Source organism: Impatiens glandulifera, chromosome 4 (genome assembly GCF_907164915.1).
Source record: "Impatiens glandulifera chromosome 4, dImpGla2.1, whole genome shotgun sequence".
In the NCBI taxonomy this organism is placed as follows: Eukaryota; Viridiplantae; Streptophyta; class Magnoliopsida; order Ericales; family Balsaminaceae; genus Impatiens; species Impatiens glandulifera.
The window spans coordinates 44441251-44456254 of NC_061865.1; the positions used below are offsets into that span (position 1 = coordinate 44441251).

The window sequence follows — 15004 nt, forward strand, 5'->3', positions numbered from 1 at the left end:
CCTGCTATTGCAATGGAGGAATTGCTGCTTCAATGGAGGAAGAACTGCTGGAAGAGAGAGAGAGAGAAAAAACCACCCAAAAAACTGCTGTGTTTTTTTTTCCTTAATTAAATATGCCCTAATGGGCTTTATTAATTTGTTAGGCCCAGCTGCCAAATGAGCTGACCCAACAAATCTCCCCCGTCAGCGCAACTTCGCGGGCTCCAATAAACCCGCTCTCTCCCGACAATCTTCAAACTTGTCCTTAGGCAAGGATTTCGTAAACATATCGGCACCATTCTCACTTGTATGAATCTTCTCCAAGTTCAGCTCTTTTGCCTCAAGCACATCACGTATCCAATGATATCTCACGTCGATGTGTTTGGATCTCGAATGAAAAGCTGAATTCTTTGAGAGATGAATGGCACTTTGACTGTCGCAAAACAAAATAAACTTCTCTTGCTTTTGGCCCAACTCTTGTAGGAACTTCTTCATCCATAACACCTCTTTACATGCCTCAGTAGCTGCAATATACTCAGCTTCTGTAGTAGACAAAGCAACACACTTTTGTAACCTTGACTGCCACGAAACAGCACCGCCTGCAAAGGTAACCAAAAAACCTGATATAGATTTTCTTGAATCAACATCACCCTCCATATCAGAATCTGTAAAGCCTTCCAAAATAGGAGTATCACTTCCGAAGCATAAACGTGCTTTCGAAGAGCCTCGAAGATATCTGAGAATCCACTTAACAGCCAACCAATGTTCTTCTCCAGGGTTGGAGAGATACCGACTAACAACACCAACTGCGTGTGCTATGTCCGGTCTTGTACATACCATGGCATACATAAGACTACCAACTGCAGAGGCATAATGTACATTCTTCATTTCATCTTTCTCTTTCTCACTTGTAGGACATTGTTTAGAACTTAACTTGAAATGACTTGCAAGTGGAACTGAAACCGGTTTTGCATTTTTCATTGCAAACCTCTCAAGTACCTTCTCAATGTACTTCTCCTGTGATAGGCAAAGTGTTCTGTTCTTTCTGTCTCTTGTGATTTCCATGCCTATGATCTGTTTCACTGAACCCAAATCCTTCATCGCAAAAGACTTGTTCAACTCCCTTTTGAGCTTCTCAATTTTCGCAATATCTTGCCCAACAATCAACATATCATCAACATAGAGCAGAAGAATAACATACTCATCAACACCGTATCTCTTGATGAAAACACAATGATCAGAAGTAGTCTTACTGTACCCATTTGTTTCCATGAAAGAGTCAAATTTCCTGTACCATTGTCTAGGCGCTTGCTTGAGCCCATACAAGCTTTTCTTCAACCTACAGACAAGGTCTTCTTTACATTTAACTTTGAAACCTTCAGGTTGTTCCATATAGATTTCTTCCTCCAAGTCACCATGGAGAAATGCAGTCTTCACATCCAGTTGTTCAATTTCCAAATCTTGACTAGCAGCCAATGCTAACACAACTCTGATGGATGACCTCTTCACAACCGGTGAGAAGATCTCTTCAAAATCAATCCCCTTTTTCTGTCCAAAGCCCTTCACAACCAGTCTTGCTTTGTATCGAGGTTGTGAGCTATTCTCTTGGTGCTTCAACTTGAATACCCACTTGTTTTTCAATGTCTTCTTTCCTCTCGGAAGTTTCACCAAGTCATAAGTCTCGTTCTCTTGCAAATAATTTATCTCTTCTTGCATTGCCACCGACCACTTGTTCTTGTTTTCATGAGACAATACTTCTTGATAGGTTTCTGGTTCTCCCCCGTCAGTCAACATCACATACTCATTGGGAGGATACCTACTAGAAGGTTGTCGCTGCCTACTAGATCTTCTAATATACTGATCATCAGGTGGCTCTAGAGAACTATCATCATCTTGTTCAGCTTCCTCTGTTGGCTCAGCATCAACTAAAGGAGTCTCATCAACCTCAACTTGGGCATTCTCCACATCATTGGGCTGTGATTGTGGTGTACGAATCCTACCATTGTCAGGCAATTCATTCTCTGTAGACTTCGGCTTTTCCTTTTTCTCAAAGTCTTCAATGGTCTGATCTTCAAAGAACACCACATCTTTGCTTCTAATGAGTTTCTTGTTAACCGGATCCTAACATCGGTACCCAAATACTCCGTGGCCATACCCAATAAAGATACACTGTCTCGTCTTGCTATCAAGCTTAGCTCTCTCATCTCGAGGAACATGAACAAACACTTTACAACCAAAAACTCTCAAGTGATCATAAGAGACGTCTTTACCTTTCCAAACTCTTTCTGGAACGTCGCCATCTAAAGGACTTGAGGGTGAAAGGTTTATCAGATCAACCGCTGTCTTCATTGCCTCTCCCCAAAAGGATTTTGGCAACTTAGCATGAGACAACATACACAAAATTCTCTCATTGATAGACCTGTTCATCCTCTCTGCAACTCCATTCTGTTGAGGTGTTTTTGGCACAGTCTTCATAAGCTTGATCCCATGTCTTTTACAGTATTCCACAAATGGTCCTCTGTATTCGCCACCATTGTCCGAACGAACACATTTCAACTTCTTCCCAGTTTCTCTCTCCACTTCAGCATGAAACAACTTGAAGTAATCCAATGCTTGATCCTTAGTCTTCAAACAATATGCCCACACCTTCCTTGATCAATCATCGATAAAAGTGATGTAATAATGAGCACCACCTAAAGTCAAGGAATCCATAAAACATATGTCTGTGTGAACCATATCTAGGATATTGGGCTTCCTAGATGGAGAGAAACTTTTGAAGGAAACCCTATGTTGCTTACCAACTAAGCAATCTGTGCATGTCTTCAAATCTGTGGACTTTAAGCCCTGGAGATCGATTGTCTTGGAGAGAACTCGCATGCCATTCTGACTTAAGTGACCAAGTCTCTTATGCCAAAGCTGTGATGAACAATCATTAACTGCATTTGCTTCTCCACCATAAGACTTAGTCTCTGTCACATAAAGAGAACCGACCTTCTTTCCTTTAGCTATCACCAAAGACCCCTTAGTGAGTTTCCATTTTCCTTCACCAAAGTAACTATGATAGCCCTCATCATCAAGAATACCAGTAGAGATCAAATTCATCCGAATATCAGGAACATGTCGAACATTCTTCAAAAGTAGCTTGCACGAAGTATTAGTATCCAAACAGACATCTCGTTTTCCAACAATCTTACACGTAACATGGTTTCCCAACGTCACTGAACCAAACTGTCCACTAGTGTAAGAAGCAAATATATCACAACGATTGGTGACATGATAAGAAGCACCTGAGTCTACCACCCATTGTGTATCTTGAGAAACAAGGTTGATACTATCATTGTCGTAAACAATATCGATGTCGTTACCACACACATCTGCAACCTTACTACTTCCATCTTGCTTATTCTCCTTTTGTTCCCGCTTCAAAGATCTGCACTGATACTTCTTGTGTCCTGGATTGCCACAATGATAACATGTAATCTCTTTTCTCGAGCTAGATGTTCCCCGTGACCTGTTTGAACTTCCACTGCGATTCTTTGGAGTTTTACTTTTACTTCTACCCCTTTTCTCAGTCACGAACACCTGACTTGGAGTCGAGAAGCCCTGTTCTTTTCTTCTAGCCTCTTCATTCAACACGCTCTCTTTCATCATTTTCAAAGTGAGCTTACCTTGTGGAACATAATTGGTAATTGAAACCACAAGTGTTTCCCAACTATCAGGCAGAGAATTAATCAAACACATAGCATGAAGCTCATCATCAAATTTCATTCCTATCGCAGCCAACTCATTTAGAATCCCCTGAAAAGCATTTAGATGCTCAGACATAGAAGACACATCTTGATATTTCAACGAGCAAAGCTTCCTAAATAGAAATGCTCTGTTTTGAGTGTTGTTCTTCTCATACAGCTCACTCAAAATAGTTCACACTTTATGAGCATTAACCTCAGTAGCCACATGTTGATACACACTGTTGTCAACCCATTGCCTAATTTTACCAACTGCCTTTATGTTCAGCTTCTTCCAATCTCCATCTGTCATAGCCTCTGGTTTGCCTTTATCACCCAAAATAGTGTCTTCATAATCATAATTACACAATAAGTCCTCCATTCGTGACTTCCAGATTGTGTAATTGGTAGCTGTGAGTTTGATCATTGTTCCATTACTGCTCAACGATTCTTCCATTTGAATTATACAAGAATCACCACCAAACGAACTCAGCTCTGATACCACTTGTTGGAGAAATCGAATAATAGCACCTGTTTAGCAATTCAGAAATAAACAAGCTACAACAAAGCCTAACAATTCTTTTTCCCTTTTGTGTAATCAAATAGGCAGCCAAAACAATTGAGCATCAAACAATCAAAGAAACAGAGATCAGGACACCAAGATTTTACGTGGAAAACCCAAATTAGGTAAAAACCACGGGACACTTCGGCCACTTAAATCATCCACTATATCAAATGGGTATATAATGTAGTTCAATACAAGCCTAGAGGTAATCTAACAAAAGTTATCAATTGACCTCATCATAACTTGTCATTCACATACATTATCATCATCATTAAAGATGGCTAACCAAATGGAGAAGAGATAAAGGAAATCAGAAGAAGAACCTGCTATTGCAATGGAGGAATTGCTGCTTCAATGGAGGAAGAACTGCTGGAAGAGAGAGAGAGAAAAAACCACCCAAAAAACTGCTGTGTTTTTTTTTTCCTTAATTAAATATGCCCTAATGGGCTTTATTAATTTGTTAGGCCCAGCTGCCAAATGAGCTGACCCAACACTATCAAAGATTTTACCATTGGAGGCATTTACCTAAAAAAAGTTTATTCCATCTGTTTTATGTAACATGGCAATACATTTTATTTTATTTTTAATTACACCTGGCATATTAATTCCATCAAACAAAATCCTTGGTTTCTTTCTCCACGTTCTCACTTTTCCTTCCTTACTATCTTTTCTCCCATTTTTTTTTTCAATGACTGGTTGTTTCGTAAGATAAGTTCGTTCGATAAGTTTCAACTGATTTTTGTTTACCCTTATCTTCCTCGCTCTTATAGTACCCATCGCACCATCTAAGCGTAGAGACGCTAGAGAAATCAAGCATAGAAGAATGCCAGAAGATGTCATAGGTCCAACATTCACGGGCACCTTCAATGAAGCCTAGTAAGCGTTGCTGGATCAGTGATTCCAAGGAACTCTTGCGTATTCCGATGAGGAAGGAGACGCCGGTGCCAGAGGCCAATATATGGTGAGATCGAATGACATGAAAGTCTCAATTGTGGAGGAATTGTCGTCCGTCTACAAATTCATTGCTGGAAACGATAATTTGTCATTGAAAATAGGGATAATGATAAGGTTAGATAAAATCACAATCATTAGTTACTTTATTTGGAAAAGAGATGAAATAATATTATTGATTGAATGAGTGTTTTTTAAGAGAATGATTGAAATAATATTATTGATTGAATGAGTAATCTTACACTAGTTTATCTATATATATAATAGTAATAGAAAAAATAACTAATTTGAGAAAACTTAGAAATTAGTTATTGTATTTAGCCTAATTAGTAAGAGATAAATAAATAATTTCTCTTATTTATTTAATACATTATCATCCCATTCAAACGAGAAGGTGAGATACAAACCGTGAGCTAGCTACGTAAAAAACCGTGAGCTAGCTACATAAAAGGGCAAATTGATGAGAAGAAAGACCTTTGATGAAGATATCAGCCACTTGATCTTCAGTATGAATGTACTGGATGAGTAGTTGTTTACGAGCAACTTTTTCTCGAACAAAGTGAAAATCAATTTCGATATGTTTTGTGCGAGCATGAAATACCGAGTTTGTTGATAAGAAAGCGACACCAATATTATCACACCATAGAACCGGAGAAGAAGAAAGTGAAACTTGAAGTTCACTAAGTAGAGATTGAATCCAACAAAGATCAACAGTTGTATATGCAAGAGCACGGTATTCAGATTCAGTACTAGAGTGAGCAACTACTTGTTGTTTCTTAAAATTCTAAGAAATAAGGTTGTCACCTAAAAAAATACAAAATCCAGTTGTTGACCGACGATCATCAGGACATCCTGCCTAGTCAGCATCAAAGTAGACAGCAAGAGTGAATTGAGAATTTGGACGAAGAAAGATTCCATGACGAGGAGTATAACAAACATATTGAAGAATACGTTTAACCGCTCCCCAATGAGAAGATGTGAGAGTTTGCATGAATTGATAAGCTCAATTGACAACAAAGGCTAACTCATGACGAATTAGTGTAAGATATTGTAGAGCCCCTACTATACTCCGATAGAGAAACGAATCAGATAAATGATCACGATCATGTTAGAAAGAGATGAACCAGCATAGACGGGAGTGTGTAATGTCTTTTCTTGAAGTATATCAACCCGAGTGAGAATATCGTCAATATATTTGGATTGAGAAAGAAATAAACCATCTTTGGTATGAATGACTTTTATTCAAAGAAAGTAATGTAATTAACTTAAATCTTTAACCGTGAATAATTTGTTTAATTGAAATATAATTTTTATTAGAAACGATTAAGAGTTGCATACGAGAATAATCTCGTCCACATATATTAAAAACTATGCGGTTATTTAAGGTGAATGATACATAAAGAGAGCCGTGTCAAATTTCGATTCTATGAAATCAAGAGATAGTAGAGTAGTCCGACAAAATAGAATGATGTGTATTATATATTAATTCCATAGCTCGCCTCACACACACACACATTACACATACAACATATTGATAATTTATTTGCACACAAAAGAAAAGAGAACAAAACAAAATACGCCATATTGATATAAATGAATTTTTGTTTCAGCCGGAGATGTGGATGGTCTTGATCTCCTGCTTCTTCTCCGGCTCCTTGGGTACAGTGACCGTGAGGACGCCGTTGTCCATAGTAGCATTGATCTGTTCCACCTTGGCGTTCTCCGGCAGCCTGAAGCGGCGGAGGAACTTGCCGCTGCTCCTCTCAACTCGGTGCCACTTATCGTTCTTGTCCTCCTGCTCTCTGCTCCTCTCGCCGCTGATCTGGAGAACCTTTCCATCTTCCAACTCCACTTTCACCTCCTCCTTCATCAGCCCGGGCAGATCCGCCTTGAACACGTGCGCCTCCGCTGTCTCCTTCCAGTCGATCCTTGCGTTGGCGAAGGCAGAGGTCTCGCGGGCGGAGGACGGAACATTATCCAGTACTGAACTCGAGAAAGGGAAACCCTCGAAGATGTCGAGACTTGAAAAGGGGTCGAAGATGTTGCTTCTTGGACCGCTGAAAATGCTTGGAATTAGCGCCATTAATTAATAGATTGGATGATATATTCGTTTTCTGAATGATTATGGAAAGTGTTTGTAAAAATGCTTAGGAATGATGTTGAAGACTCACGATAGAAAGTGTTTATATAGATAATAATAGGAGCTGGAAGAGACATGTAGATAATTCTAGGGCCTTCTTTAGTATTCTCATTTGTTCTGGTTGGCTTATAATACTCTACACGTGTCTCCTTTTTTATAAGCAGATGTTTCTATACATTTCAATCACTTTATTATTTTTTTTACTTTAATGATTCTCATTAAATTTTAATTTTGATTTATATATTTCAATCTATGCCATAATTAAATTGAAACTCATATCAATACATTACAAAATAAAAACATACATTCTCTTAGACAAATGACTGACCATACATATTAAGCTTCAGGAAGACACATAATTTTGTCAATTTAATATCTATGACAATCTTTATGAATTTAAAAATAAATAATTAAATAACATTTTGTTTTAATATATTTTTGGGATGATATAGTTTTAACATTTTTAATTTTTAATTTTTTTAATTTGTTTAACAATATAGTCCATTAATCATCGAAATCAGCTTATATATTTTTTTCTTTTCTCAAAGCTCATTTTTTTATATATATTTTGGGAGGAAATTTGATGAAATGGCCCTCATAAGAGGTCTAATTCCAAAAAAGCCCACGGTAGATAAAGTTGGCAAAAAGGGCCTTTTTGTCCTGTAAAAAGTCTGTAATACCCCTCGCGCGCCTGTTTTACCGCTCAATTACGAGAAATGTATTTTTTGCATTTGGTATTTCTCGCATTTGGTGCTCAATTACGAGAAATGTATTTCTCGCATTTGATATTTCTCGCATTTGGTATTTCTCGCCTTTGGTATTTCTCGCATTTGGTATATATATATTGAGATTCAAACATTTGTAAAATATATGAAAACGGCTAGGGTTTTGAATCGATCTACAATAAACTACGAAAAACAATCTCCAATGGAGGACGCGATCGCGGTGCATTCATCTCTGGATATCAGATTAACACACATACATGATGACGACTCAAGACAAGAACGCCTTATCATCGGAGGCTCCACTTGCCCCCGTCACCGTCGAACGCAATGTTCGCTCCGACCTCGACACCAAACTTCCAAAGCCTTGTATGTATTCTCTAGCTAGATCTTGTTCTTTCAAATTATTAAATCTTTGAGATTGGGTCTTTCATCAAATATGCAGACTTGGCTAGATAGGTCAACTGGGTTTGAAGGAAATGGTTGGTATTATATGAGATTAGAAATTTGAATCCCTAAAGTTGGATCTTTTCTCGCTGTGATTAATTGAGTTTTTTTCATTTCTTCTTTAGTTCTAAGGGTTTTCGTCTTATGTATACAGGATAAAATGAATCACCAAAGATGCTATAACAACAGACAAGGAACGAATCCGGGAGATACACTGCCGGAAAAGGTGGATGTAAGTATCGAGATGTTTCTTAGGTTGCTGGTTGTTGGATTTCTACAAAAGTAAATTTGATTGTCTTACATATACTTTAGATATTCATACTCTTGTGTTTTATCTGCAAATTAATCACAGACCTACTGAAAATGTTGATCTTGATAATGTAGAACAAGCTTCATTGAATACACAATTGTCATCTTCTAATATTGGATTTAGATTTCTCCAAAAGATGGGTTGGAAAGGAAAAAGTCTTGGAAAGGATGAACAAGGTAAATAAACATCAATTCTCCTATTGAAGTAGATTGGTTATAATATGTTATAGCAAGGTTTTATGGGTGAACTAGCTCTCAACATAGACACGAGAATTGAACATTTCTTCAGGAACTTCATTGTTTGTGCATCTGTTATGTTTTCTCTATCAAATAATTGGGTAGTAAATTATTTTTTCGGTTTATATTAAGGAATAATTGAGCCAATAAGGTCTGGTATGCGGGATGCAAAATTAGGAATTGGAAAACAGGAAGAGGATGATTTTTATACTGCTGAAGAAAATATCCAAAGGAAGAAACTTGACGTGGAGTTAGAGGAGACAGAGGAGATTGCTAAGAAATGAGAGGTATGCTTTTTGCAGTTTGTATGTGTGTATACCCGGATAATTGTTGCTTGATGCTTGCTTTTTTTTTTTTACAAAACCAACATTTATTAGCAGAAGGCAGCACATATTTCTTTTATATGTGTATCTTTTGAGGGGAATTGATATCATCAAGTTTGGAAGGTCTTGAGAATTTCGTACAGTTTTTATTACCTGATTGCTTGCTTCTACTGCCAAGGTCCAAGAATCTGCAAAACAAGCTAAGCCAAAAAGGGAGGCAATTGTTTTTCCTTGTTACTTCTGTTGGGACTCTTGTCATTGTTGTTTCCTAATTAGGCAGTTTCTTATGTTGGCCAGATTTCAAACAGTAGCTCGACAAAGAAGAAGGCAAAGATTCCAATAGCTTCAGTTTTCGGGAATGATAGTGACGAAGAACAGTGAAATATGTTTGTTGGGTTGAACCCGAATCTGTTTAAGTTTGTAAACTATTACTGTCTTTATGTCTCTCTTTTGCATCATCTTTAAGCAAACACTATGTCAATTACAGTTTATTTATGGAGTTTTTACAGTCGGATTGTTGAGTGAAAATTATAGTTTATTTGTGGAGTTTTACAGTCAGTTTCTATCCAAATATTTATTATTTTTTTGCTAAACTCATTATGTTATTAAGACCGCAGGCTGAAAAATACCTGTTTTGAAATACTTTTATGAATATGAAAACCGAAATCAGATGATAATTGACAAATCGTTGTCTGGTTTCATTTTACGAGTACAAATTTATAAGCATTTTTCATCATAAAACATGCACAATCTCTTAAAGTGATAGCTAAAATATCCTTTATAAAAGATACATAATTTTCTTTATTTCATGTCAATCCGACAGACTCATGCTTCAACAACTATAATCTTAATGGAATCATGTCAATAAGAGGCTAACTTTGGAGAAATTAAGAGGCTAACTATGGGCCTTGATAAGAACACAAAAACTCCTTGCGACTTTTGATTTGTCCTGTAAGAATTGTTGACATTATATATATTGGTATTAGATATAAACTTTTTAACCATCTGTTTTATTTATTTCACATTTTCTTGACTAGATGTTTTACATATTTGAATAACATGTTTGGTATGACCCAAAATTGAAAGCACTCACATACATCAACATTCATAAATATGTTATGCGTATCACAAGAATTGAAAGGGTATATGATTCTAATCTCAGTTGTGAATCAAAAAACAAAATTGAAAAGTTTTTTAAAAGCAAAAGAGTCCCCCGACTTTATCAGACAATAGCATTGGCAGCACTTGCAAATTTTAGGCCATAAATCAGCACATTCCTTCCCAATTGGATCAGTAATGGCAGAACCTGGTTTTTTTTACCATCAAATAAATAATGGTGAGTGAATGAATGAGGCCTAAAGATGATATAGTAATTTAACACATTTTGAGACATTTTTTACCTTTCATTTCTCCCTTAGGATTCACTATCACACCAGCATTATCTGCATAGTAACAACATATTTATCAACCAAGATATTTACATATTACAATCAACAAATTTCATATATAAAAAAAATTGTGTTGTGATTGTTCAAAATGGAGAAGACCAAGAAGTATGTAAGACTTTGAACGCAAATAAGTGAGTATAGTATTTCTAAATACATCATTCATCATACCATAAACTCTATTCATTATCCCTAATACTCTTTCTTTAATATCTTAGTGGGTATATACAATACCCAAATACCCTTGAAAACTAATACTAAAGAAAAATTATTTTTAAATCCTCAACATTGAGAGTTTGTCATACAAAAGTGAATTGCAATGAAGAAGGGGGTTAAAGGCATTGTGATGATGAAGTGAGACATGACAACCAATCAAAAAGTCAAATTGTACACTAACTAAATGACACTTTAATTGTCAAAACAGATATTTGATTATGATGAGCTTTGTTTGGTTAAGTTGTTTACTTGTGGAAATGTGCATGCTTTTCAAATTGTTTGATTTGCCCTAGTTGTAATCAAATAAGGGATTGTATCAATTAGATCGTGAAAAGAGTGGGTTCTTCAGTCTAACTGTTTTAGTAAAGAATAACAAAGAATTGGTTAAACAAGTAACAAGTTATAACACAAAACAAAATCAGAATCTATTAAATCACCTTCAAAATACATGAACACTCCATCCTTTCGGCGCCAGGGCTTGCGTTGTCTAACAATGACAGCAGGCATGACCTTCTTTCTCAAATCAGGTTTCCCTTTCTTCACTGTTGCCATAACCATATCTCCCACACAAGCAGACGACAATCGATTAAAACGACCCTTGATCCCCTTCACTGATATGATGTAGAGATTCTTCGTGCCGGTATTGTCGGCACAATTGACCGTAGCCACCACAGGATGACCTGAAACACGTTGTTTTTCAACATTGAATTACTATCAAGTATCAAACATGTAGTTAACAAAGAATTGTATAGAAGATAAAAACACTAACCTCGCTTCGACATTTTGGCAGCTTCAGAATACAAAGACAATGTGAAATTAGGGTTTTAGAGTATTTATATGAGAACCCTAAATTTAGGGTTCATGGCCGGAGAATATTTACCAAATGCGAGAAATACCAAAGGCAAGAAATACCAAATGCGAGAAATACCAAATGCGAGAAATACATTTCTCGTAATTGAGCACCATATGCGAGAAATACCAAATGCGAGAAATACATTTCTCGTAGTTGAGCAGTCAAACAGGCGCGCGAAGGGTATTACAGACTTTTCACAGGGCAAAAAGGCCCTTTTTGCCAACTTTATCAACCGTGGGCCTTTTTTGGAATTAGACTACTTATGAGGGCCATTTCATCAAATTTCCCTATTTTGGGTCAATTAATATATATATTTTTTTTCTTTTCGTTTTTCTTTTTCCAGCTTTTCCTTTCTTTCTTTGCACCTTCACACTAAATGATAAGGATCCAATGGCTCTGAAAATTTTATTACAAATTTCCAACATAACAAGGATGAACCTCCTTTTTGAATCAGCTCAAATAGTCATTCGTATCTCGAGTTATGATTTTTAAAAGTTTCCAACTATTTATCCTTTCGGTTATTGTACCAACTTCACTAAGGGCGATCTGGGATGAGTTATGCAACGAATTGAGAGAGATTCTTGATATCATTGGAGAGCTGATTCAAAGAGCTTTCTAACAGTATCTCATTCACTCTAAATGGATCATTGGTTAAAATGTTATGATGCTTAGAAGTGTGGCATAGTTTCAACTAGCTCCCAGGATTTGAATCGGTAGTACTGCTTCCCTTGTACAGACCGAATGAGGGCCTTAACCTTCGAATCACGGTTTGGGGATGGTACCATTGGAAAGATATACGAGTTATCTTTCCAACCCAACTTGAATTATTCAAAACCATCAAGCACAGATCAAGTTACGAATTTTTAAGGGAAATGATATTTGATTTAAACCTCTTATGAACACCTTCCACTCATGACCGGATTTCGTCTAGATATACGGCACCAATGGGAGATCGGGCTACACCATATGAAATAGGACTAATTTCTCTTTTCAAAACATCCAAGATCATTGAATTTCATCCAGTATTGAAGTCGGGATAAATTTATGAAGTCTAGGGTTCCAATGGAAGCTCAATGGGGACTTCAAACTTAAGAATTCTTGATTCTCTTTTCCAATAATCCCCCTTTCAAATAACCCACTTTTCAAATAATCCGGTTTTCCCACTTTAGAAGACCAGTCTACTCTTTTCCACTTCTTCTTGACACGTGCTTGATCCCTCTTTGACCAAGGTTGACTCGTCGGTTGGCAGGTTGACTCGGGTTGACCCGTTCTCTTAGTTTCCTTCTTTTTGAGCATTTTCTGCACAAATTTGCAAACAATAATATTATACTCAAAATTCAAGATTTTTCAAAACGTACAACATGAACGTGTCACGGGTTGGGAAAACAGAGTTATTATGAAATTCGATCTTTGGATCGTTATCTTTTAAGCTTTACCGGGTCGGTTTTCCACGAGGTGTTTCTATTTTTGTTTTCCCGATTAAATAAACAAACATGAGTATTATTTCGGGCCGGGTTTTTTTATTAGGTATCTAGGGTGTAAAAATGGGGTGTCTACAACGTCCAATTCTATGCATTCATTAGACTGCACGTCTAACTTCGTTGAGTTAGATTGCACGTCTAATTCTATGCATTCATTAGACTGCACGTCTAACTGCGCTGAGTTAGACTGTACGTCTAATTCTATACATTCATTAGACTGCACGTCTAACTCCGTTGAGTTAGACTGCATGTCTAATTCTATGCATCTAATGCCAAAATCGGTCTAATGACTCTTTCATTAGAGCCAAGTCTTATGAAATATGATTTCAATACACCTGCATCAAAACTCATAAGTCATTTCATCATCAAAATCCAATGGTTAAATTATTTCAACACTTAGTCAAAATAATTTGACCCAACATCCTCTTCTCTCCTACATTTGCTTGTGGACATCTATTTTGTACATAGACTGCGCACTGCACTGCCTCTGCCCAAAACTGTTTCGGCATATTCTTTCCTTTCAACATAGATCGAACCATATCGAGAATAGTTTGGTTCTTTCGTTCTGCTACACCGTTTTTCTGTGGAGAATATGGAGCATTCAAGAAACGCTTGATTCCATGTTCCTCGTAGTATTTGTTGAACTTGGTAGAAGTGAACTCACCTCCTTTGTCAGATTGGACTAGTTTGATAACTTTGTATGTTTATTTCTCCACCATCACTTTAAATTTCTTGATGGTTTCAAACATTTATTACTTCTCCTTTAGAAAATAAACCCACGTCTTTCTCGAAGAATCATCAATTAAAGAAAGAGAGTATCTCTTACCACTAAATGATTCTGGAGTTATTAGCCCATATAAATCAATACGGATCAGTCCAATGCTACTTTTGAAGCATCGCCGAAAGAAATGAATCCGGACTCCACCTTTGAGAGTATTTTGGATAAGCTCTCGTCTCCACACATGTGGTTACTTGCGCCAGTATCCAAGCACCAAAACGAGTTATCAGAACAACTAGGTTTGATCTCGGTTTTTGGAATTTTTTTCACCAGCAACAATCCTTAATCTTCTTTCCCAGCAAAGAAGTTTTTGGTTCCTCATTTTCTTTTCGGATTTACAGTCTTTGAAAATATGACCCAACTTTCCGCAATTGTAGCATTTTATCGATTAAAAATCCTTGGTAATATGCCCATTCTTTCGACAGTCATAACACTTAATATTATTGTTTGTGTTTGTTCGGTCACCCCGCGCTTGACCTCGGCCATGCCAGTTATGTTGGTCGACTTGCTCACATCCTCATCCTCCTTTTCCTCTTCCTCTACCACCTAGGCTTCTTCCTCTTCCTCTGCCCCTAGTACTCTGAGCATAGATCACCTTCTCCTCTTTTATTGTCACCTTTGCCTGGAGAGCCTATTCAAGAGACTCCCCCTTCTTATTTTTCATTCTCTGCTCATGCGCTTCTAAGGACCCAGCAAAGTCTTCAATGGTGAGCGTTGATAGATCCTTGGATTCTTCTATTGTGCACACGATATTTTCAAAACTATCTGTCAATGACCTCATAATCTTATCAACAATTAGCGCCATTAATTAATTAATAGATTGGATGATCTAT

At 37.0% G+C, this 15004-nt stretch overlaps 1 protein-coding gene and 1 pseudogene across 1 annotated transcript; both read right to left on the minus strand.

Annotated features, from left to right (window-relative positions):
- Window positions 1–6811: 6811 nt before the first annotated feature.
- On the minus strand, window positions 6812–7336 carry LOC124936963 (18.1 kDa class I heat shock protein-like). The gene has a single exon (XM_047477488.1). The coding sequence runs from the start codon at window positions 7301–7303 to the stop codon at window positions 6827–6829; it is 477 nt and encodes a 158-aa protein (XP_047333444.1). The 5' UTR covers window positions 7304–7336; the 3' UTR covers window positions 6812–6826.
- A 3198-nt stretch (window positions 7337–10534) lies between these two features.
- LOC124935203 lies at window positions 10535–11841 on the minus strand (annotated as a pseudogene).
- Window positions 11842–15004: the final 3163 nt, after the last annotated feature.